This window comes from Artibeus jamaicensis, unplaced genomic scaffold (assembly GCF_021234435.1).
Source record: "Artibeus jamaicensis isolate MK-2021 breed Jamaican fruit bat unplaced genomic scaffold, CSHL_Jam_final contig_3126, whole genome shotgun sequence".
NCBI lineage: Eukaryota > Metazoa > Chordata > Mammalia > Chiroptera > Phyllostomidae > Artibeus > Artibeus jamaicensis.
In genome coordinates, this window is record NW_026521723.1 from 13,144,878 (window position 1) to 13,167,865 (window position 22,988).

A 22,988-nucleotide genomic window follows, 5' to 3' on the forward strand; every position below is an offset into this window, starting at 1 on the left:
GGGCAGCTGCTAGAAAACACTGTTGGCTTCTTATAACTTGATCATTTCTATAAGTAAATAAAACCTTACCATTAAGCCTCCCTGTTGAGAGATGGAAAGTTTTCTCTAGAGCAGGGGTGTCAAACTCATTTTCCCTGGGGGCCACATCAGCCTCTCCGTTGCCTGCAAAGGGCCGAGTATAATTTAGGACTGTGTAAAGGTAACTACTCCTTAACAGTTAAGGGAGAGCTTGGCACTGCCACTGGGTAGAAGGCCTGGATAAAACAGAGTGGAGGGCTGGACTCAACCCACGGGCCTTGTGTTTGCCACCTGTGCTCTGGAGGTCCTGCCAGATCGTGGGCTCTCAGAATCCAGAAAACTAGCCCTGAATGGGCCTCCCACCATGCAGTGGACAGGACTGGTACCTGCCTGCACAGTGAAGCCAGATGTACTCTTCCTTCTGCTGAAGGTCTAACAGAGGTGGAAATGCTGACCCCCTTTCCTTTAACTCAGTTGGCTTAAAAAAAAAAACAGACCAGATATAAATGACAAGAAGAAAGAAACTCAAAAGGCAAAAATTGTGGGTTTTTTTTTCAGATTTCTAAAATTATTTAGACTTAATATTGTTCAGCTGTCTTTGGATTCTAGACCTTTATACATACTGGAAAGTTCTGCCCTTCTTTTCCTTTTCTCCTTTCTACCTTTTAAATTTCACTTCCTCCTGGAAGCCTTCTTTGTCCAGACCAGGCTAGTTAAGGTGCCCCTGTTCCATGCTCCCCAAACACCACACAGGGATTGTAAATTTAGCAAAGCTCTTTGTGATTTCTTAATTCCTCATCTGTTGCCCCACCTGGCTGGCAAACTCTGTTAGTGCAGAGGCTGTGTCTGCCTTGTTTGCCACAGTCCTGCCCAAGATGCAGCTTTGAGCTTGGCACACAGAAAGTATTAGGATAAAATTTTTTTGAGTGAATGAATGGTGTCATCAAAATATTGAACATTGTCAAATACATTAAACTTGGGCCAGAAGCTATGTTTTTTACTGCCCATCAAGAATGAAGGTTCTTTCTTATATTCCTCCTAATGATTAGAAATAACAAAGAAAACACGAGCTCTAAAAGAAACTGTACAAAGCAAAAGCAAGTGGAGAGTACATCTAAATGCAGAATAAGAAGTCACGCTATCAACTGAATCAGTTAGAGAGAGACGGGTCAATCCTCTAAGTGAAGACTGACCTCCAAGATCATTCCGTCTTTCTCAACACTGCAACGCTAAGCAACTTCCAATGATGAACTTACCTGTGTTCTGGACTTCCAGGGAGGAAAATAGAACAAATCTCCCTAGGAACTCTCTAACTTGCTAGTCAACAGAGAGAAGTGCAAGCTAGTGCTTAGTTTCTTTTGTTTAAGCTGTTTCTGCTCTGCAGATATCCCCTGCTTCCAAGTCAGACAAAATCTACACGCATATCTTAGGAAGCGTTTTAGAACGGCCAAGCAGGGTTTCCACATAGAACATGGCTGGGAGTGCTTGGTGCTGTGTGGGTGGCAGCGGATGGATGGTAAACAGAATGGACACTCAGCCGAGGCACAGTCCTCCTACTGTTTTTTTTTTTTTTTTTTAATAAAAAGCACAGTAGACTGTTGTTGCCCCGAGATGATGTCCTCTTAGGCAGGTAGAAAAGTTATACCCAAACTGCAAGGTTTAGAAGGTGAGAATCTTGGTCGTGAGTATGGAGCAGACAAATAGGAAAGAGGAGTAGCTGTGATGCAGGGATTCATAGTAAAGATATTCTGTTAGTAGTAATGTTTAGGTATTAAAACATGCAGGTGTGTTACAGAGATGTGGCAAGTGTTTTCTTTTACAATCAGCACAGTGATAAGCAAACCAGCATAGTAAACTCTGGTGGTGCTTGGCTCTCCACAGTCCAATTAGGAAGCATGATAAATGACTTATAAAGTCTCTCCCCACACCCACTGATGTATGGTGGATAGAAGCTGACAGTTCTTAGTGGAGTCCCAGTGAGCAGTCTGCCTACTCCCGTCACACATCTGGGTACAAGCGAACACCTCCCCCTGGAATTCCAAGTCATAATGTCATTGCCGTGTTCCGATGTGGCAGGTTCGTTTCTTCACAGCAGTATACACGGGGAGATGCAGGAAGGTGGGCCACTTAAGGTGGCTTTTCCCCCATGGAAGGGCTCCTTTGATTTAACACCCACCGAGGACTTGTGATGATGAGTACCCACCAAGCACTTGTGAGTTCAGAGTGACCGCAAATGGCAAGTTATTGCTAGGGTTGTTTTGTCTCCTGCCTTCAGAAGTAGGTGCTTCCTCCAGAAAGAGAGCGTAGTGGCTTCGTGGTGCTTGCATGACTGATAATCAGTGTTTAGAAGCTAAGACTACCAAAACCTTTTTTTTGGTTTTATTTGAAGGATATCAAAGAAAAGGTATATATGTAATGCAAGATGAATATGGTGAAAAATGTGGAGAATGAAGAAAATTAAGAAATACAAACCAGTAATAAGATTTTTACATGAGAAAGAGAAAGCCAAGGGGCAGACTGAAGTTTAAGTTTATACTTTCTGGGGCTATGATACACTTGTCAGGGGCTGAGACTGTTACTGATGACTGGTGGAATTCTGGAAGACCATGTATTATTATTGTTGTTGTTATTATTGACTCTAAGTAGTCTCATTTCAAGATTTAAGGAATCTTGAACTTTGAGCAAATCGCCCACAGAAAGGACCTCCTTCCTGGCTATTTCCACAAATGCTCTTTACAGTAGAGGGTTGCCTTCCTGCAAAATGGCTTAGTGATGCAAATGCCACAGTCATCTGTGCTGGGGGCGCACTCTAAAGACTAGAGGGACCTGCACCAGCATTTTCTGTCCACTCAAGATTCTGGTCTTTTCACCCTTTGGGGCAGCACGCCAATGCATTTTCTGCTGCAAATCTCATTGAGCTCTCTTTAGGCAGAGTTATTTCTTTTAATTAAAAAGACAAGACTGTCAATTACTTAAACGTAATCCCCAAATGTAATTGTTACTTTGACAGATTTTTTTCCATAAAGCTCATAGAAGAGAAATATTTCTATCAAATTAAAATTTACTGTGAGCTTGGGTTTTCAAAAAATTATTCATCTTCAAATCCCTGCTGGATCTAGAAATCTAAATAGCACAGCCATCCAATAGCACAGGTCAGTCACCAGGGAAGGCTGACTGGTGTGGGCAGATCCAAACCAGGAAAATAGGAAAGACTTTAGAAAAGAGTCCAAAGAACTAAAAATTCTCCTCCTTCTAAATTGATGCCACAGGATTTTTAGACATTTAGTTTAAAGCTAATGTACCTTCTGAGAGGGGTTACGTGGTCAAGTTGTTGTTGGACACAAACAACAGTGTGAATAAATTTCAGATTTATTCTTGCTAGCAAATTTGAACAAGGGGGAGAATAAGAATTGTTTAAGAAATAGCAGAAGGAAGGATAGAGAGGTGAGAGGAGGAAGACACAGAAATGGACTCAGCAAAGACAAGCACCTATCGAGTCTAAATCACTGTTAGGTCCAAATCACTGGATTGGCAAGTGAAGTATTGATTCCAGGTGAAGTACTGGCATAGCTCTTCCAGTTGGTTCCCAGTTGTTTACGACAATCAGGAGGAGGTCAGACTGTTGTTCCCAGGGTTACTCTTAATTATCCTCTTGTGTACTAATCAGGGCTCGTGGTTTTCTTGTGAATTTGTGTCAACACAGCAGGTCTATCAGTAAAAACAGGGCCCTCTCTGCACCAGTTAGTGGGAAAGGAGTGATGTATATAAAAATTGAAACCTTTCCTCGAACATGCTTTATACTTTTGACCAGGAAAGGGAGCAGGTTCTTTAAACTGCTGACTTTGACTTAGTCTGACAGGTGGTGATGTGTGTGTGCCACACCAGAGGAAACTGTGTAACTTGCAGCTCCTCTTAAGTTAATATTGTAATATTGATGAAAAAATTTGTTATTTGGCCTTGGGATACTTCTATATTTAAACTCGTTAGCACTGTGGGTATTTCAGTTATTCCTAGAATCCATAACACATCAAACTATAAGGAAGCCATGCTGAACTTATCTCCAGTTAATATCCAGATAATATGATACAAGTATATCTCTAAATATCAGTACTTTTAAAAATCACGAGAGATATGCATATTTGAATAAGGTTGTTTTAAATTCAATATGCTTTCTTTCTAGGAACTTGAAAGCTCTCTTTAATATATTATTTAAAACATGACTTTGAGCTTGTAGGCATAAAAAAATAATTTCTTTCCCATTTCACAGTTGGGAAAACTGAATTAAAGAGAACAATGCTAGTAATTATCCATGATTAATAGAGGTGTGTATGTAAATCAGCCTGAATAAGTGTGTGAAATTAGACATGCTGATGCCAGAGAGCTCTTTTTAAAGAGCTTTTTAAAGAGAGTTTTTTAAAGATGAATGCTCTCCCATAAACCTCTGCATGAGTTGGGCATACATTCTGTGTGTGGAGTATATTTGGAAATAGACTTGGTAAAAGTATATGGATATTAAGGTAACTGAGTATTGTGTATTATAAACATTATACTACATAAAGTGTTAGATGAAAATTTTAAATTTGTTAGATACATATTTAATGAACATAAATGCATACATAGTGTTTATTTAAAATGTGATATAGATTTATATATGTTCCTGGGTATTATGATGGGCAGACTGGAATTTGGGTGTATTGTGATGATTTAAAAAAAGGTGGGAGAAGGTACATGTTAGTTTCTTAGGGTTGCAGGGATTGAGTTAACACATGCAAGAAGCCTTAAAACTTGACTGCCACATGAGAAGCCCACTATCAATGTTAGCTATTATTACTATTATCATTATTAGACAAGGTGAAAGTGCAGTTATAGTAAGGAGCTGAAAAGAAGCATTTTCTCATTGATTCTCAGGATAATATACTACAGAGAATAAGTACAGCCGTAGGAGTTATCCAGTCATCTTTACAGCAGGGACTATTTTAGGATTTTTCTTCCAGCTTTCTTCTCATCTCATGGAGTCTGATTTTGAGAATCCATTCCTGGGAGTGCCAGGTGAGGGCAGGTATGTCCCTCTGTCCTATTGCAGATAGAATCTGGCCGTTCGGCTGCTAGGCCTGTCCACAACAGCACCGATCCCCCTCAGGAGGAAACATACCAAGCAGACTTCAGATTTCTGCAAGCCTGGTTTGTTTGTGGATTGGATTTTAATTTTTTTTAACTTTAATTTTGGGAGGTTTTGTTTTGTTTTCGGAGAAAGCTTTAGACAGCTGTATTAATCATGCAAACCCAGCCATGTGCAATGTGTTTTATCAACGGAAAAACAGGAATTGAATGGCAAGTAGCTGTGAACAAACCAAGTGCAATGCCTGAACGTGGAAGATAATCTCAACATTTCCCAAACCCACTCACCACACTGGGTTAGTGAATGGAAAGGCTGTTCACTTGGGATAAATAATCAGATGGGAGGCAAACAAGTGAGACATTCCACTTATTAATTTTTTTAGGTTTCTGTGATAGGGAAGGATGGACTGATGGAGCCCAGAGAGCCCCAAGCTCAAGGGAATTCTTCACTTGATAAAAATAAGACAATGCTGTTCGTCCTTGTCCTTTTCTCTTCTTGCATGTCACGTTAACTTTCCGAGGCTGGTTTGCTCACCTCATTTTTAACCCGCAGTCCTCCCAAGTGCAAGGGCATCTCCAGATGCACTTTCCTCCTGATGGGCAATGCGAGAGGAAGCTTGGTATCCAGAGGCCTCGGGGAAATGATTTGAGACTAGCAAAGTGAGAAAAGTTCCCTCTGGGTGGACTCCTTCCTCATTTTACAATTCAGTGGAGTTTCTACAGAGATATATTCTGGGGTAGTTATGCAAATGTATGCCATTCAGGACTTATTTCAGAATACATAAACCAAAATTAAAATTAATGAGAAAAACACCTATCAGGAAGAGATCAAGCATGGAACACTATTATATTTAAAAGATATATATATATATATATATATATATATATATATATATATAATGTATATATATATTTAAATTAGGAGCAGGGAAGAACACTGATTTTTTTTGGTTTTGTTTGTGTTTGGCAGAACAGAAAAGGGCATTTGAAAAATTTCTGATTGTCCACAGACAGTACAAATTATCCTTTAGTGTAATTCCAGTATTATCACTGCAGAAAACCAAACAATATGATGAAGGAAACCCAGGGGAAATACATTTGACGTATTGAGCCTTGTTTTTGTTTAATCACAGCTTGAAAGGGTGTAGGGCTACATTCCTGCTGGGACTCCGTCCTTTCTCCCCAGTCAGCCCGATGGGCCATGTAGAAGGGATTGGGGGGGAGACCCTCCAGTGAGAGGTATTCACAATGAAGCAGCTGAAAATATACATGCATTGCTGCTACTGGGAAGTAGGAAGAAAAGTTTTCTTCTTTATGATGGGAGGACAGAAAAGGATCTTTGGGACTTTCTCCTAACTTTTGCAACATCTTAAGGAAAGTAATTGGCTCAAAATCCTCTGGCCATTTGCATCAACCAACAGTTTATAAACTTTTTAACACTTAGGTCTGAAATGTAGGACTCCACATAGATGATAAAATATGATATTTAATTAAATGAAGGTATCCAGTGTTATATATAATTATGATCACAGTGAGGCTGGCATGCATTCCATAGATATTTGGGTACTTAAGTGGCACTGTAAAAAAAGTTAAGGATTCTATAAGTTAGTACTCCCCAATCCCCTGAGAAACTACATTTCACATGGATTGCCATCTTAATGGGAAAGAAAAGGAGAAAAGGGATTTGATTTATAGAAAAAAATAAAGTCCTTGTAAGGAATAAGGAATTTAAGAGGACACTATCTTTCCTTACCAACCTCTCACACCAGCTATCCCGTCTCCATGAACAGCTTTTCAATTTCTACCAGCAGAAGCCCAAAGTATTAGTAAGATAAACTATATTCTCTAAGTCTATTGGATCTACAGAAGCTATCTACAGTCTATCTACAACGTAAAATCAAACCTAGGGTCATTCTCCAATCAACAATTCAGTTTGTGGGAAAATATCAAGTTCAACAAAATCCCACATGCTCCACCACTGACCCAGACTGTTTTTTAATATCTCACAGCTGTCCTCGGTGAATAGTGTCTGGCTTCATTTTGTTCAATGTTACATATATCATAAAGCATGATCTGAGGAAATATTTGAGTTCGTAGCTATAGAACTGCTCTTACAAAGGACACTGAGAGTCATAAGTGACACAGTGCAAAGTTTATCTTGGATGTAACACTTTTTTTGAAAATGTTATCCATTGGAACAAATGTGTATGTGTGTGTTTGTCACATCAAGATACTTGCAAGATGGCAACACGATAAAATGGTGTCAATCTCTGCAACTCTAGATGGTGAATGTCTTAAAATAATCATGGTATGTCAAGAATTCGAAATGGGATATTTTCCATGAATTCTAAGTTTGATGTCAAATCTAAAAAAACAGGCACATATTAAGTCTTATTTTTAGTGGCTGGCATAAGAAACAGATTTCATTAATGTTTTAGAGAAGAATTTTTTCAACAGTTCTTCTAAAAATAGTTTGAACCCTTCTCAAAGTTTAAGAATAACTTTTAGTAAGCTGTTTAATTGATCCTTAAAACCTTGCAATCCTCATTTCAAATATAATTAAGTTTGCATGTCTGTGAATACATAGATATGCAAAACATTGCATTATTGACACTCTGAATAGCTACACCCAATTCTAGCTTCATTTTTAGTTTGGACAAGTGTTAATGAAACATGATCTGTCTTTAAACTAATAAAACAGCAGTTCTCTACCTTTAATTCTGAGCACATTTCCTTTAGAGTGCATACAATAATTTTGTTTAATTGGATTTATTTTTTCCACATTAGCCCCTGCATGGCCTACTTTTCATTTTTTCTTAGGTCTTTGACTGTTATTTGCAAATCATTTTTCTGGAATTTAATTTCAACGGTAGGCTGGTTTCATTTCAGATTTTTTTGTATTGTTTTAATTTTATTTGCCAATTTGCCTTTAAACAGCCTTAAGCTAGAAGGTTGGAGCTGCAACTTGCATCGAAATATGATGTAGGAGGCAAAAATTAATTTGAGTGTGTAGGAACTTTTATGAAAAGAAAGACAGAATGACTGTCTTTTTTTGCTTGTGTGTTTTCTAAAATAGTTATCCTTAAAAGGAAAAGCCCCTGAATTGGCCAAGATTTAAAGAAAAAGCAATATCTTTGTGATATGCTTGAGTTCAACCTTAGGCAGTAGATAAATTCATTTTTACAAGTAATACTCCAGATTCAGATTCTATAAACCTCCACATATGAGTGTGGTCAGTGAGAGGATTCATAGTTTTATGAGCTACAGAATTTAACTGCCCATGTTCCAAATATGTGGTTCATGGTTTCCTGTAACTGAAGAAAAAATTGCATTCTGAATTTAGTATCATCTTCCCAACTACTGACCAACCTGAACTTTAGTCAGCTGATGCATCTGTTACATGCCTATCAACTGGAATGGGAGCAACTGATTGACTTTCTTTTGTAGGTTTAAAGAAAATTATTTCAGTTGTGTGTGACTTTTGTGAATGTATTTCATTTTGTGAAGGTTTGCACATTATAGATGATGGAGAATGACCCAGAAATAGAACTACAGTGATAAAAATCATACTGACCTTGAATGGGGTGGGGGATTGTGGGTAAAACACGCTCTGAAGGGGAAAAATAATAAGCATCATGGAGAGTTTATATATATATATACCTATACCTATATATATACATATACCTTGCTCATGTTTAGCTGCTCAGACAATTATAAAACAGATGAATTTCAATGCCTATGTCTTCCATAAAGTGTTTGTCTGTTCTTCCTACCAACACTAAAATATTAGAGAATTATTAGTAACACAAAATCCAAAGCCTCTTGAAAAAACTAGGGAACAACATCCTATTGTGATAAGCCTAGAAACAGGACCCCACCTTTCACTGGAAACACCCGCTACCAGAATTACAGACTTTTTGGAGGATTAGGGTTGAGGGTATTTAAAGTAGTAGTGATCACATTCAGGTCATGCATTTTGATCCTGGTTGTGGTCTCTTTGACTCATAACAGATGGACCTCTATGGTAGCTAAGGATGCGTTTCCTCTCCCTTAGTGCTCGGGGTCATGTCGGCTTTAGCTAAGCATCTGGAAAGTTTATTTTGGGAAATACTAATTGAACTTTTCCCTCGGGCTTTTACTTCCACATTACTGATATTCGTGCAAGAATGATGCCAAGGTAATAAGTTTCTTGTCAGGATATAATTTTTATTTTTAGTCTTTTCCTTAATCTCACCCTCTTGTGGCAATAGAATCTCTCCTGAAATTTGATCAACCAAATTTGCTTGATGATGCATTTGCTACTGAGTAATAAGCAGTGTTTTTCCTTCGAATGCCTGGGTCTTAATTTATGTTGTCCCTCACAGTCCCATCCATCCCTAAGCTACTGAGCATAAATTGTACATGCTGACAAAGCTCAGGATTGAAAAGCTCTAGTTATCTCACCAAAACCCCAGGTTTAACTCTAAATCTTCTGAGGCTCTTTCAGGAAGGCAGAATGGTGTATTAGGGATAGGGTGCTTTACTTACTACCCCAAACTCTGTCATGTAATATAGTTACACACACTATTCTACATTCCTCTTAGCAGCTTGGTTAACTGAAGATGGATGATAAATAAAAATGAACAAATATCAAAACCATAAAGAGAAAAGCATATGTACATATTCAAATTTAGTCTTCTTGCCATCTTTGGCCATAAGCTTTAAGGAGGAGATTTTGCTTAGAATTCTGGCACTCAGTAATCTGGACATAGAAAACCCAGTCTCCTTGTAGAGTGGGCTTTTTCTCTAAATCAGCCAAAAATTGTAGCTTAAATGCCAAAGTTTCCTAAGTGCATTACGATGGAACAGGTCAATAACAGCACAGTGAACAATTGTGTCTTAGTTACACAAGTGTCAAGTAGAAAAATGGCTTAAACCTCCACTTGTTATTTGGTGTTAAGTTTCCAGCTTTGAAAATAAATAGCTAAACTGCTTTCAGCCATTACGTAGCAGTTGGAGACCATGGTCCCATATTATATTCTATCTACTGTATTTTATTTCTATTATTACTATTACTATTTAGAATGTTAAAATAACTCTGCTTAATATTTTGTCATCACACTGTTCACAGCTGGTAAATGCACCCTGCCCTCATTTCCACGAGACCATTTGTATTGCTGAACCATCTCACCCACACGCCTTTCATGACCTTTTCAACTGTTTCCCAGCTTGTTATTATCATCTAAGCTCCACCCTATTATCATCATCTTAGCCCTGTGATGCCCCATTAGTCATTCTCATTCTCTTAATTCCATTCTTACTGTTCCTTAGATCAGCTTTTAATTCTTATTCTTATGCCTCATTTTGCTGTATTTCATAGTCTTTGAAATAGTCTTTGCTGTATTTCACAGTGTTTGTGAGCTCCTCTACAGTGAAGTAAATGTCACTTATAAATGAAAAAGAAATTCTCCAATTTTAATATTAGAAAGTCAGGAAGAGCAGGGACCTTGGTGCTATGTACTTTTGCCTTTTGGCTGCTAACACAGGCCTACCTTGTTTTATTGTACCTCACTTTATTGCTCTTCATAGATATGTGTTTCACAAATTGAAAGCAAGATCCTCCACTAACATAAAAGATTACTTCTCTTTATTGCAATACTTGCTTTATTGCAGTGGTTGGAAGCGAACATGTAATATCTACAAGGTATGCTTGTACTTGATGAGGTCAACCTAGCTTAGCAACTGATTGGGAGGTTTTGGTAGCAGAACTCTCAGGTTGACCCCAGTGCTATATTGTGGGGCTCTTAGTAACTCCCTTGACTCTGAGCTTCAGTTTCTTGTATGCTAGATGGGGATATGAGGTATTATTAACTGATTGTGCTAGAACACCATGAGAAATAGTTATATGGGCATTTTCATGTCACAAGAAAACCCTCTCCATTAAAAGTGCCTAAATGACGAAAGCTGGAGTTGAGGATTGGAGGTGTGCATGTGTGTGTGTATACATAATTTATTAACTTTTTAAACAATTTTCAGTGGGTATTGCAGATGTTCAATGGTCTTTCTGGAAGTCAGCATATTCAATCACTGTTCTTAAAACTAAAACTAGTTTTCCAGCTGTCTTCTATTGTATCCACAGAGAACCTTTATAAGTAGTTTACAGCCAGTCTTTCAAATTACATGTGAGTAAGTGTTCAAATAGCTTCTCGAACTGTTTTATTATGTGGCATGCAGAAGTAGCTTATTAAGAAGCTTTTCTTCATCTTAACTAGCATTGGGATAATAACTTAAAATGGTTTCTAAAGAAGCAAAGGATACACTCATTCTGAGGGCTCTCTCCAGGGATAGGTTGCTTAGGTAGTACTTGAAATTTAATCAAGCATAGCTTTACAAGTTAATAATCTTTTAAAATTAAAGAAAATATTTAGAAACCTCTCATACACTGATTGGTATGACCCAGTATAGATTTCTTTGTATTTTTATTCTTTTGTACTCAACAGCCTCAAAATTGTAGTGCAGTGCCTTACCAACCCACATATTGGTCAGTGTGACTGTCCTTCCTTAACATGTGGGACTATTCCCCTCAAGGGTCAAACACTGACCACTGGGATGAATTATCAGTTCAGAACCCCAATGTGCTAAAGAAAAGCCAGCAGTCTAATCTCAGAATCCAGGCTGCTGGGGGTTGCTGGAAATGGAACTGGGATGCGGCGGAAGTAGTGCTCCTGGGTGGGAAGGGATGTAATGATAGTGGAAAGACCTCTCATTACATGAAAGATGAAGAAATAAATTAAATGTCTCCTCACCTCCAAACAACAAAAGATACATCTCCTAACACTTCCCCATGGACACAAATCTAGTGTCACACTGATGTGGAGCCTGGACTCTGGAAGCAGATGTCACGGATTTAAGTCCCAGCAGCCTTACTTAGTTGTATTTAGTAACACAACTTCTTTGCACAGTGGAGAAATACGAGTACCCAATAGGGTTGTCCTGATGATGAAATGAGATCATATGTGTTAAGTGTTTGGCACATGTGCAGAGTACCTTGTAAGTACTCAGTTGATAAGTAATGATATTAAAACTATTATTCTTCCTCCCTACCTATTTCTTTAAAAGTAACTCAATGTAAGCACTGAAGCAAGACAGGGCTCCTTTATGGGTGCATCATTGTGGGAATATAGAACTGATTATGTTACACATACTGACAGTGAAACTACTCATGGCATCATCAGAAGACTGAGTCCTCACACAGGTGATGCACATTCCCCCATCTGATAAAGACTAAGGAGTTGACTCCTTGCCCATGCACATTGTACCAATAGATTAATGTGTTCAGAAAAATTATATAAGGGAATGCTTTGCCAAGGATATAGAAAAATACATAAAAGGCCTGAGTTGGATCTATTGCCTGAGGAAGTATGGATTCTTGACAAATAGAATGCTAGAATGTGTGGAGAACAAGACATATGAGAAAGAAATGCCTCCACTGGCTTAGGAAAAAGATCCTATGAATACAGGGTATTACTGCATTCTAGTCCATTGTTTTGATCCCTTTGGAGAGCAATATTTGAATACAGAATGGAGAAGTATACATATGCGTGTGGTGGAGGGCACTATGTGTCAGTGACTGCAAATTGACACTGCATAAAAAGTCAGCACAAAGTCACCGCACTGGACACTGAAAATGTGCTGATGCACCCAAGAAGATGGATAATCGTAAACTCCACAAGGACTCTGGCTCTGATTCCTACTTGCTGCAGCCTCTGGCTGGCAGCGGCTCACCAGCTGCCTCAATCTGCTCTGGACTGGCTGGGTCAGCAGAGCACCCTGCTGCCTGCACTGTGCTCTCTGTCAGGGGGACAGAGAGCACAGTCAGGGGGACCAGCCACAGCCATCCCTCCTGAACACCTCTTTTCTCCTGACCCTGCTCTGTGTAAAAGTACCACCAATAGTGCCTTCCTTCTTCCCATTAAACCCTCTGCCTCCTCTGAATCTAAGTGGTGGGCAGTCTGTTCACAGATGAATTTTTTTCCTTTTCTTCTCTCCCTCCTTCCCTTGCTCCCACCCTCCTCTCCTCTCTGTTCTGTCCCGCCCCCACTCCGCTCGGTGTAAAACAGGCTGCCATAGAGCTGCATTCCCAAGGATTCCTCTATGAAAGCTGTAGGAACAAAGCACCTGGGAAACCTAACTGGTGGTGGTGGAGTGGGCATGGTGGAGGTAATTCTCGTACATATGAAGCACAGAGAACTTCTCCCTTAAAATGTTTATACTTAGGCCTTGGGTCTAGGAAATAGGGCAGTTGAATCACAAATTTTAGGCCATTTTAAAAGCTTCTTTTCCCCTCAGAGCCTAATGAATTTTCTTGTTCTGTTCTTCTTATTATACCTCCTAACTTTCCCATAATGTGGGAAATCAATGCAAAACTGAATGCTGATGCTCATGCTGCCTTTGCACGCTGCTCCCTTCAGGGCTGGTGCCTGAGAGGGCTGCTCTGCAGAGGGCGGTGCCACTCCCTGGGAAGCAGTACATGGTTTATCAGAGCACTGAGCACATCTCACCGAGGGAACTCAGGGTGACTTCTGTGGAATCGTCAAGGGCAATATGATTATGACACACTTGCTCAGTTCCTTGATTCTCAGTATACAAATAGAAATTCTGTAAGATTCTTGATGTTTTGCTGGACATTTCTTAATTTTGCTTAATTTGAAAAGTCCTTTAAGTGGACTTTTGTGTTTAGGGAAATGTTATTATGGGGCTTGCGATACCTTTCATCACCAACCCCAGACTAGCGGTCTCTTCATTACCTCTGACCCAGCCTCTCTCTGTCCTCCTCAAGTATGCCATCCTCCCTCCTTTCTCCTTTCTCTCTCTGTCTATAGCTATCATTTATTAATTACTTGAAATATATCATTAGTGCATCTGAGTGGGATAGAAAGGAAAGGTACTTTAGTGCAAATTTATACTTGTTCTAATCCTTCTCTAATCCAATCATCTGATTTTCTCTTTTCCAAACCCTATAACACTTCTTGTTAAGTATATGTTGTTTTATTTAACCAGGTTATGCTGCTAGACTTTTCAGAACCTCAAATTCATCATTGAGGCTGTTCCTCCCCCTGCCCTCATTTATGGAATTCCTAAAGTCAGGAATGAAACAGGCAACTACGTTTTTTAACAAATGTCTTCCCAAGTGTCTTGAGGTATTGATGTCTATATCTGAAATAAAGAACACTGATATTTGGTCTTCGAAGACAAGTAAACAGGGATAGGAATTCTAAACTTCATATAGATGCAGCATTTGTGTAGATATATCTTATCAAACCCTTATAGACTGCAGTTAATAGAAGTTATGAATGAGAATATTTTGTGGTTGTTTCTTATAAGTAGAGTTGGACTTTGAGCCATTTTAAAATGACTTTAATACTATATTTCAAGAGAACTATCACTTAAGTTAATTTTTCTTCTAAAATCTTTTTTTCCCCTTAAAGTCTCCTGTAAACTATATAAAGTAAGATGGAGGCATCACTCCTGGCCATAGTATCTTTAGATTTTCCAATTGAACTTGTGTAAAAAAATCCCCTCCTAGTGGCTTGTTATTCTAAAATAATAATAATAAATTCTTTGGACTTTCTCCTTTAGTCCAAATGAACTTTCTGGCCTAGCACGTGCTAACATTTTTGTTTGTTTCACTTATTCTGATAAACATATCCTTATTACGCAGGTTACCATCTTCCAGAATTTCACCTGTAATACTTGTGTTTCTCAGGGAGCATTTGCTGCTATGCACAGAGCCACCAGCTGACAAGGCAGGGGGCCAGACACCCGCCTGTAACGTGTTGCTACAGAGCAAGGCTCCAAGGTGGGCTGTCCTGCTAACATCGAAAACTTACCACAACTGATTCCTGCTGGGTCTGCCTTTAGGTTCTTCCTTGGTCTTCAGAAATGCCCTTCTCTCCTACTATGCCATCTCTCTTCTAAAAATACACCACACGTGTTTCCTGCTGTCATCTGGTAGCCTTTCGGCAACTATTTTTTCTCCTTTAGATTTCATATTTTAATCATTTGTTCCATTTTTCCTCTTGTGTTGTTAATAATACACTTTCTTTTTTCAGCCTCTCTGTTCCCCCAGCTCCTAATCCATCCTCACTACATATTAATCAGTTAATCACTCTCATCACTGCCATTTTTTAACTCTCATCCACATTCCAGGATGTTACATCACCTCTGCTTCTTAAAGAGACACTCACCCAAGAGGCATATAAACAACAGACCTACAAACAAACTAATGGGAACAAGACAACTATCAAAAGTAAGCCAGGGAGTAGAGAGAGAGAGAGAGAAGTTGCCCATGTGTAAACTTGCCTTATGCATAGAGATTGAGAACCTACCTGTATTTTTGTTTCAGTGACTATAATCTGAATTTTCCATAAATTTACCTCTGGTAAATAATAATTTTTAAGCTTTCCATGGGAGAATGTGATCAACCAGATGCTCCCAAACTGGGCCTGCTTTGGCATACTTACTGAAAAGGACTAGGCTGGCATTGGTGACCCCCAGCTTGTTGGCAGCCACGCAGGTATAGTTGCCATAGTGCTCCTCAGTGACATTGGTCACCGTCAGGGAGGACTGGCCCTCGGTGCTCTTAATCTCAAGGCCATTGGCACTGTTTATCCTAAGAGTTCAAAAACAGAACAGTAAAAAGAAACACTGATGAAGATTTGGCACAGTAATTCGTTTTCATTATATTGGTGGAAAAGAAGAGAAAGGAAGTGGTTAGAGTTTGTTGTTCCATGCTCATCCCTCATGTTGATAGTGCAATCCCATATTATCTGAATCTACGTCCGTCCACAGAGAAGACTCCAGGGGTGGATGAGTTTCTTTGGGCTTGACTTCTACTATAAGCAAGAAAGACATGCAGGTGGAGACTACCCGCTGAACCACCTGTCTCACTTCTACATGTAACCTGAGTATTTTGAAGCTTCACCTTAAGTATTATAGTCCTGGAAGCACTTGAAGAAGGACTTTGAAAAGAAAGAGTCCAAGAGAATAGGCCTATGTAATTATAGCTAGCTTTGTTTTTGTCATTGGGGCTCCTGGCGGTGCCCTTAAGTCCACCTGTCAGAGCAATGGGGCACAGCAAATTTCACACACACGTACCTGGTGTCATCCCGGTACCACTCAAAGTCAGGCGCAGGCACTGCCGAGGCCTCACATTTGAGTGAAGCTTGTCGCCCTGTGGTGGCTTCATTACTCTTGGATTCCGTGATAGTGGGAGGATCTGTGGGAAGGACAGGCACATGGTTTGCAGGACGGTCAGAGGACGCTCCAGGATTCCCATGCAAAAAGCAATTGGAAAGGAGACTCTGATCGGAGAGGTGCTGGAAAGAAACAGCCTTAAGGCTCCATTTACATGAATTCATGATCAGCTGAAAAGGACTGATCACTAGAAAACTAACTAAAAATAAGAGGTGATTAATGAAGCCACAGATTTGGTGTACTTAACTGGGACACTTAACGAGGCTTTATGGAAATAGAATCTAGGATTTCTTTTACTTTCCAATCTACCATCAGTTATTTCAAGCATGGCTTATATGTGCAGAGGTTTTTTTTATTTTCATAAATTAGGTAGAAGGACTTGGGATTTTAATGTATGATTAGAGCATTTATCTTTTTCATCATCATCATCATTATCATCACGGCAATTGTTACAGGTTGAGATGACAGTAAGAGTCTAATGAAAATAACACAGGTCTAAGTTCTTCAAACCCAAGCTTAGCCTAATATTTTTTCAGGAATTCAGAAAAACAAACAAAGTAGTATTATAGAATTACTAAAGCACTTTTTTTTCTTTTCTGTGTTTCCTTATTGCTATGGCCCAGGTAAACCATTGCTTTTATGTGGGAAGGTGTAGTATTGAGTCTATGTTGGTACATAGAAGCCTTCCTGGTGTATCATCCTTCTACTCTCTCTGGAAGTTGTGCCCTTAATTCTGTTTGCCAAGCACTGGCCCACGAAACTCCACAAACATATCTGACATTCTAATTTGTCATGATTATATATATATGGTACTGTGTAAAGGAGAATAAGATATATATATCTATATATATATCCTTTCAAATATATTATAGATGTATATATCTTATTCTCCTTTACACAGTACCACTTTTTTACATTCAATATTATTTTGTATTAGTTTCAGGTGTGCAGCATGGTGGTTAGACAATCATATTCTTTACAAAGTGTTCTCACCAGTATTTCTAGTACCCACCTGGCACCATACATAGTTACTATAATAGTATTGACTATATTTCCTATACTCTACATCCCCATGACAATTTTGTAACTACCAATCTGTACTTCTCAATCCCTTCACTGTTTTCACTGAGCCTCTGAACCCCCATACCCTCTGGCAACCATCAGTCTGTTCTCTGTTTCTTTGAGTGATTCTTTCAAACAGTCCTATGAAGGGTGAAACAGGTGTCTACAGATCCGCACGATGGAGTAAGGTTGGTAGATGTGGGCTCCTGGCTTGATGATACTGTGTTTGACAAGGTTATGGACCTTTATGGAAAAAAGAATTTTTTTGACCAAAACTTATTTGCCAGAAATGGCAACTTGGCTGCATGCACATAAAACAAGGAGGCCCAAACAATATGTAGACTTTGCAGAGAAAAAAGTTTATTTAAGGAAAATAGTAAAGTGATTTCTAGTATATAAAATTTATTTAAATCTCTTTGGTGCCTGGTTCAGCTCACTTATGAGTTTTCTTCATACTCAGAAACTATTTTTTCAAGTTTTCTGCCTAGAGAAGACTCTGACCTTAGTTAGGAAAGATGTACGAAAATATCTAGTTAGTCTGCAATTTTCTCTCCCATTTCATTTTCACGTGAGCTTGGACATCTTTAAATCATTGTCAGAGAAGAGGAGTTAGAGCACATTTGGATAAGCACCACCAGCCTGCATGTAAATAGACGTGCCAGAGTGAGTGATGGTTGTTTTTTTGTTGCTTTAGAATTATCTGCTCATTTTTGTACAGGCACAAAAAGGCAACATGATGAGTGGAAAGAACCCTGGGTTGGAAACTAGGAGTTCTGGAATTTAATTTCAATTTGCTTGTGTGGACCTCCCATCACACACTTTATCTTTCTGAGCCTTGGTTTTATTACCAATGTAATGAGGGAACTATATACTTTAATGATTTCTCCCAGCTATTAAAAAAATCCCAGTTCTAGTCAAAACTGCCCAGTCTTTACAAATGGGCAGTTTGTATCATTATGATCGAAATGTATTTTCATATCCATTACTTATTTAACCCTTAAATTGTTAGACTTAAAAATTGTAGCTCATTTATTTATCTCATGGGTTAGGAATTAGGATTAGCAGTCAGAAATTGAAACATGAGGTCTGATTTTGATTCTTCTCTTAAACAGAACTGGGGCCTAGGCAAGCATCTACACCAGTCTGAGACTTTTCTTTCTTATCTTTCAAAACAAGGGCTTAGTTTAAGATGAGCACTAAGGGGTTCTATTTAAATTCATTCATTCCACAATTGGTTACATAGAGCACTGGAGCACATTAGTTCAAAGAATAATACAATAACTGGGGTGGTGGTATGGGTAGAGGAGGTGTTTGTGGGGATAAGACATCCAATAGAATTGAAAAGTTTGGATTTAAAGTTTGATAAACCTGAGCTTAAAGCTAGGCTCAGTCTCTCATTTTCCTTCCTCATTAGCGTTTAGTACCTTGTCTAGAGTCATATTGCCTCAATCTTCTCATCTGTGAAATGTTGGAACTGAAGACGAGGCAGTCCAGGTGGAGATTGCTGAAGGATTCCAGAGAGAGCCTGTACTTGGTTTATGATAAAGGGACTGGAAGCAAATGGAGGGATTTGAGATTGAGGGATACTGAGCTTCAGAACTGATAAGATTAGCTGTGAAGACTGAGGCAAAAAAGGAGGCCTGTCAAAAATAACATAGATAACAAGCAAGTTTCTGGCTTAAACCTCTAGGTGATGCCATCCACTGAGATAAGATACAAAAGACGAAAAAAAGGTGATCAGCAGGAATACACTGAATGAATATTAGTTTCCTGTCCTCACCTCTTCACTGTTGAGTTAGTTGACCCTCGAGCAACATAGGTTTCAACTTCATTTATATCTGTTTTTCAAAAATAAATACTATAAATGTTTTAACATTTTCTTTTCTCTAGCTTACTTTATCATAAGAATATTATATAGTACGTGCAACATATACAATATGTGTTAATTGACTATATGATCAGTAAGACTTCTGGTCAACAGTAGGCTATTAGTACTTAAGTTCTGGGGGAGCCGAAAGTTATACGTGGATTTTTTTAAAAGATTTTATTTATTTACTTTTAAAAAGGGGAAGGGAGTGAGAAAGAGAGGGACAGAAACATCAATGTGTGCTTGCTTCCTGTGTGCCCCCTACTGGAGTCTTGGCCCACAACGCAGGCATGTGCTCTGACTGGGAAGTGAACCGGTGACCCTTTGACCCTTTGGTTCACAGGCCAGCACTTAATCCGGAGCCACACCAGCCAGGGTTATACATGAATTTTTGAGTGCATAGGGACTGGTGCCCCTAACCACTGCATTGTTCAAAGGTCAACTGTATTAGGTTCCTAAGCTACCGATGACTCCACAATCTGTAGCATGTTGGCTGGAGAAAATAATCTTGCTTATGATTCTATTGCTGTGGTCAATAGCTCAAATTGTGAAATGAGTTTTAACTAGTCACATAGTTTGTGACTTTCTGGAGCCATGTGCTAATAACTGACAAATCCTTAATGATGAGTACTACGGTGTTCAACCAGCCCTAAACTTGGGTCAGACTCCGCACATTCCACCTCCTCCACCTGTGCACTCATTGCTGTAGCACCTCAACCTACTAATGCCATGGTGGAGCCTCCCAGTCCCTGTACCAGGAGACCAGGAATATGGGCCTCAGACCCACAGTCTCATGGGAGAATTCTTCTTTGCTCCGGATTTTCCTCCCATGTGGCAGGGGCTTATTTAGTCTACCTCCTTGCTCTGGGACCCAGGGGGGAAGATGTTTTTTCTGATTAAAAATTGGGGGAGCAACAAAGTAGGTGTGTTTGGCTTTGCTCTTCCCCTTCTTCCTTTTGGGACCAGGCATCCAGTGGGGGATCAGAGCTTCTCCTCTGCTTTTCCACACTGAAGTCTTACTTGGGCTCTTCCTTTCCCACTTGCCTGTGGGCATGCCTGCCCCAGTCCAGGGCTGCCATAACTGGGAAGGGAAGTTGGCCACACAAACTCTACCTCTCACCACTTTGATTTCTAATGATGAGGGCAAATGCAATGTATTCAGAACCTGCAGAGTTAAGTAGCAAGCTATTTATGAACTCCTCAGCAATGCCAGCATGGGACAGGAGAAAGTAAACTAGGGTTAAACACATTAACTGTACAGGGGCAGCATGGTGCCAGTCAATGTCAAACATGAAATGCTTGCTTCTCTCATTGAAAATCTAGGAAGTTTCTCATATTGGTGTAATTTTACAGGTGATGATAAATGCATGAAGAGCTTGTTGTTTCCAATATTTCTCAAATGACACAATGGTGCAGGTCTATTTGTTCATGACTTATTGGAATGAACATTTCAAAATTCATTTGTGATAAATTCTACATTGGTGAGGCTAAAAAATATTACAAATCATATTGTGGCATGCCCATTGTAGTTAAAATAATAGCTGTCCTTGCTCAAAATATGGTTATAATAAAATTGTGATAATAATAATGCTGCATGGAGGTCCATTGTTATTCTTTATGTGACTTTGGAATAGCATACGATTATTAAATAATTCTTCCAGTTTTTATTATTTCAAAATTCTGGGTTCTGAAAATATTAAAAAGGGCTCTCTTTTTATATCACCCATAACAAGACTGTCAATTAAGATAACAATGACAGTGGCCTAGCAAACAAAGTATCATTTGCTATTCCTAATATTAGGAATAATAGTTTAAGTAACAAAATTCTTAATAATGAATTCAGGTTACAAGCACTTACAATATGTCAGACCTATACTAAGTTTTAGGTAGTCTTTTCCTCCAAATAATAGCCACTTAGGAGGTAAAGATTATTAACCTGTTTTATAAATGAGAAGACAGGCCTATGGAGGGTTAGTAACTTGTCTAAATTAACATAACCAGCATTTGAAGGAGTCTAGACTTGAACCCATCTCTATGAAGTTCATGATCTAATCCTCGCTGTGCTTCCATGTGAATGAATTCCTGCTAAGGAAAAATATCATTTACGGAGGCATGCTGGTAGCTTAAAAGGTCAATGTTACATAATTCTGCTGTTGCAGACAATAAAAATGGCACAACATGTATTGATGTAGTGCATATAATCTCACATTTGGAATCAGGAGATGAGGGCTGTTTCTGCTTAGGCCACTTAGGTGGATGCCTCCTGGAGGTGACACACTAAGTCTTGGTGCCCCTGACCTGTGGATGAATGTAGGCGATGCTACCTTTCTACCTATCCTTCAGGTTTGATGTAAGAATCAGATAAAATCACAGATACGAGAGCATGTTTAACACCTGAAGTAATTACATGCATTCTTTTAATTCTATTATCATATTGTATCATTGAAGGAAAGAAGACTTTGGAGTTAGGTCTGGGTTAGAGTCCTAATTCTGCTACTCACTAGGTCTTTGATTTTGTGGCAGAAAATGCTCACGTGCTCTGAGCTCTGTGTTTGGCCTCTCTGCATAGGGATGATCCAGTTGTCTCCCAGGAGTAGTGGGCAGTGGTGGACCGATGGGGTGGGAGCAAAGAATGTGGGCAACAAGAACGACATTGTCCGTAAAGAATTTAGAAACAGTAATGGAAGTAACTAAAAGCTGTCTTTTTTTTAATCATCATCTATCAGCAATACTCAACAATGTCAGTGATAAAGTAAATATTCCTGCTGTCTGGCGTAGGTTCCAGTCCAACATGCTGCCCCACTTAGCTGGCTTCTGGCACTGTGACGATTATAGTGAATCATACAAAATCTTTAGCATAATCTTGGCACTCTGAAGTCACTCATAAAAGTTATAGTTCTTGTTCATATTGCAAAGTTATGGTTGAAGACTACAGTAACTCTGGATTCTTACTGAATATTTCCTCTCAAGATCCCATAAGAGATAATAAACATTAGAATGTATCTTTACTGATACTTTCCAAAATATAAGAATCAACTAAAGGCTGGCATGGGAAATGGAAAGATGAAGCTATGAATAGCCAGAGAAGGTGCCAGCTGGTTCCACATTGAGCAGCTATTTTACAAAAATTTCCTCAGCATGTGATTTTTGAATCAAAGCCCTGAAAGAGTCCAGTTAAAAGGCATTTGTATTACCTGGAGAAAACAGATGTCTCCAGTCCCAACTGTGCATTCTCTAGTAGTAACCTCTGCTTTCTCTAAAATAATAGCTCTCAGAGGTAAGGGGGAGCTTTAGAAATGCCAGTGTCTCATGCCTCTTAACAACCATGTTGGTTTGGTTATCTCTGGACACCAGGGTAGCAGCAGAGCTGAGTTCAAAGGGTGACAAGCAGAGGAAAAGAGATTATAATGAATGACAATGAGAACATAGTTGGAAAAGTAGCTGTGGGAAGGCAGAAAGCCATTAGCTGGTCATTGGGGTGAGGGGAAAGATTCACAGTGGGGGTAGGTTGTGAGAAGAATTTCTCCAGGTACAGGACAAGAGTCCAGTATAGGATGAGTCAAAATAAAATTAATAGGCTGTATTTATTAGACATTTACGATGCACTAGATATTATGTTCAGCATACTAGACACTTGGAAGAGACAAACTCGAGTAGATCTGCTTTTGAAGCACTGTAAGAACTGAAA

At 39.1% G+C, this 22,988-nt stretch overlaps 1 protein-coding gene across 2 annotated transcripts in view; it reads right to left on the reverse strand.

Annotated features, from left to right (window-relative positions):
- LSAMP (limbic system associated membrane protein) overlaps positions 1 to 22,988 on the reverse strand; it is a 637,805-nt gene that overhangs the window by 18,766 nt on the left and 596,051 nt on the right. Inside the window, exons 5-7 of one of the 2 annotated variants that reach the window (XM_053663163.1) lie at positions 16,273 to 16,393; positions 15,639 to 15,787; positions 8,711 to 8,746 (exon numbers count right to left, since the gene is read on the reverse strand). In XM_053663163.1, the coding sequence (XP_053519138.1) occupies positions 8,711 to 8,746; positions 15,639 to 15,787; positions 16,273 to 16,393 (306 nt within the window). The remainder of the gene's footprint in view (positions 1 to 8,710; positions 8,747 to 15,638; positions 15,788 to 16,272; positions 16,394 to 22,988) is intronic. The other variant, XM_053663164.1, reaches the window with a different exon arrangement.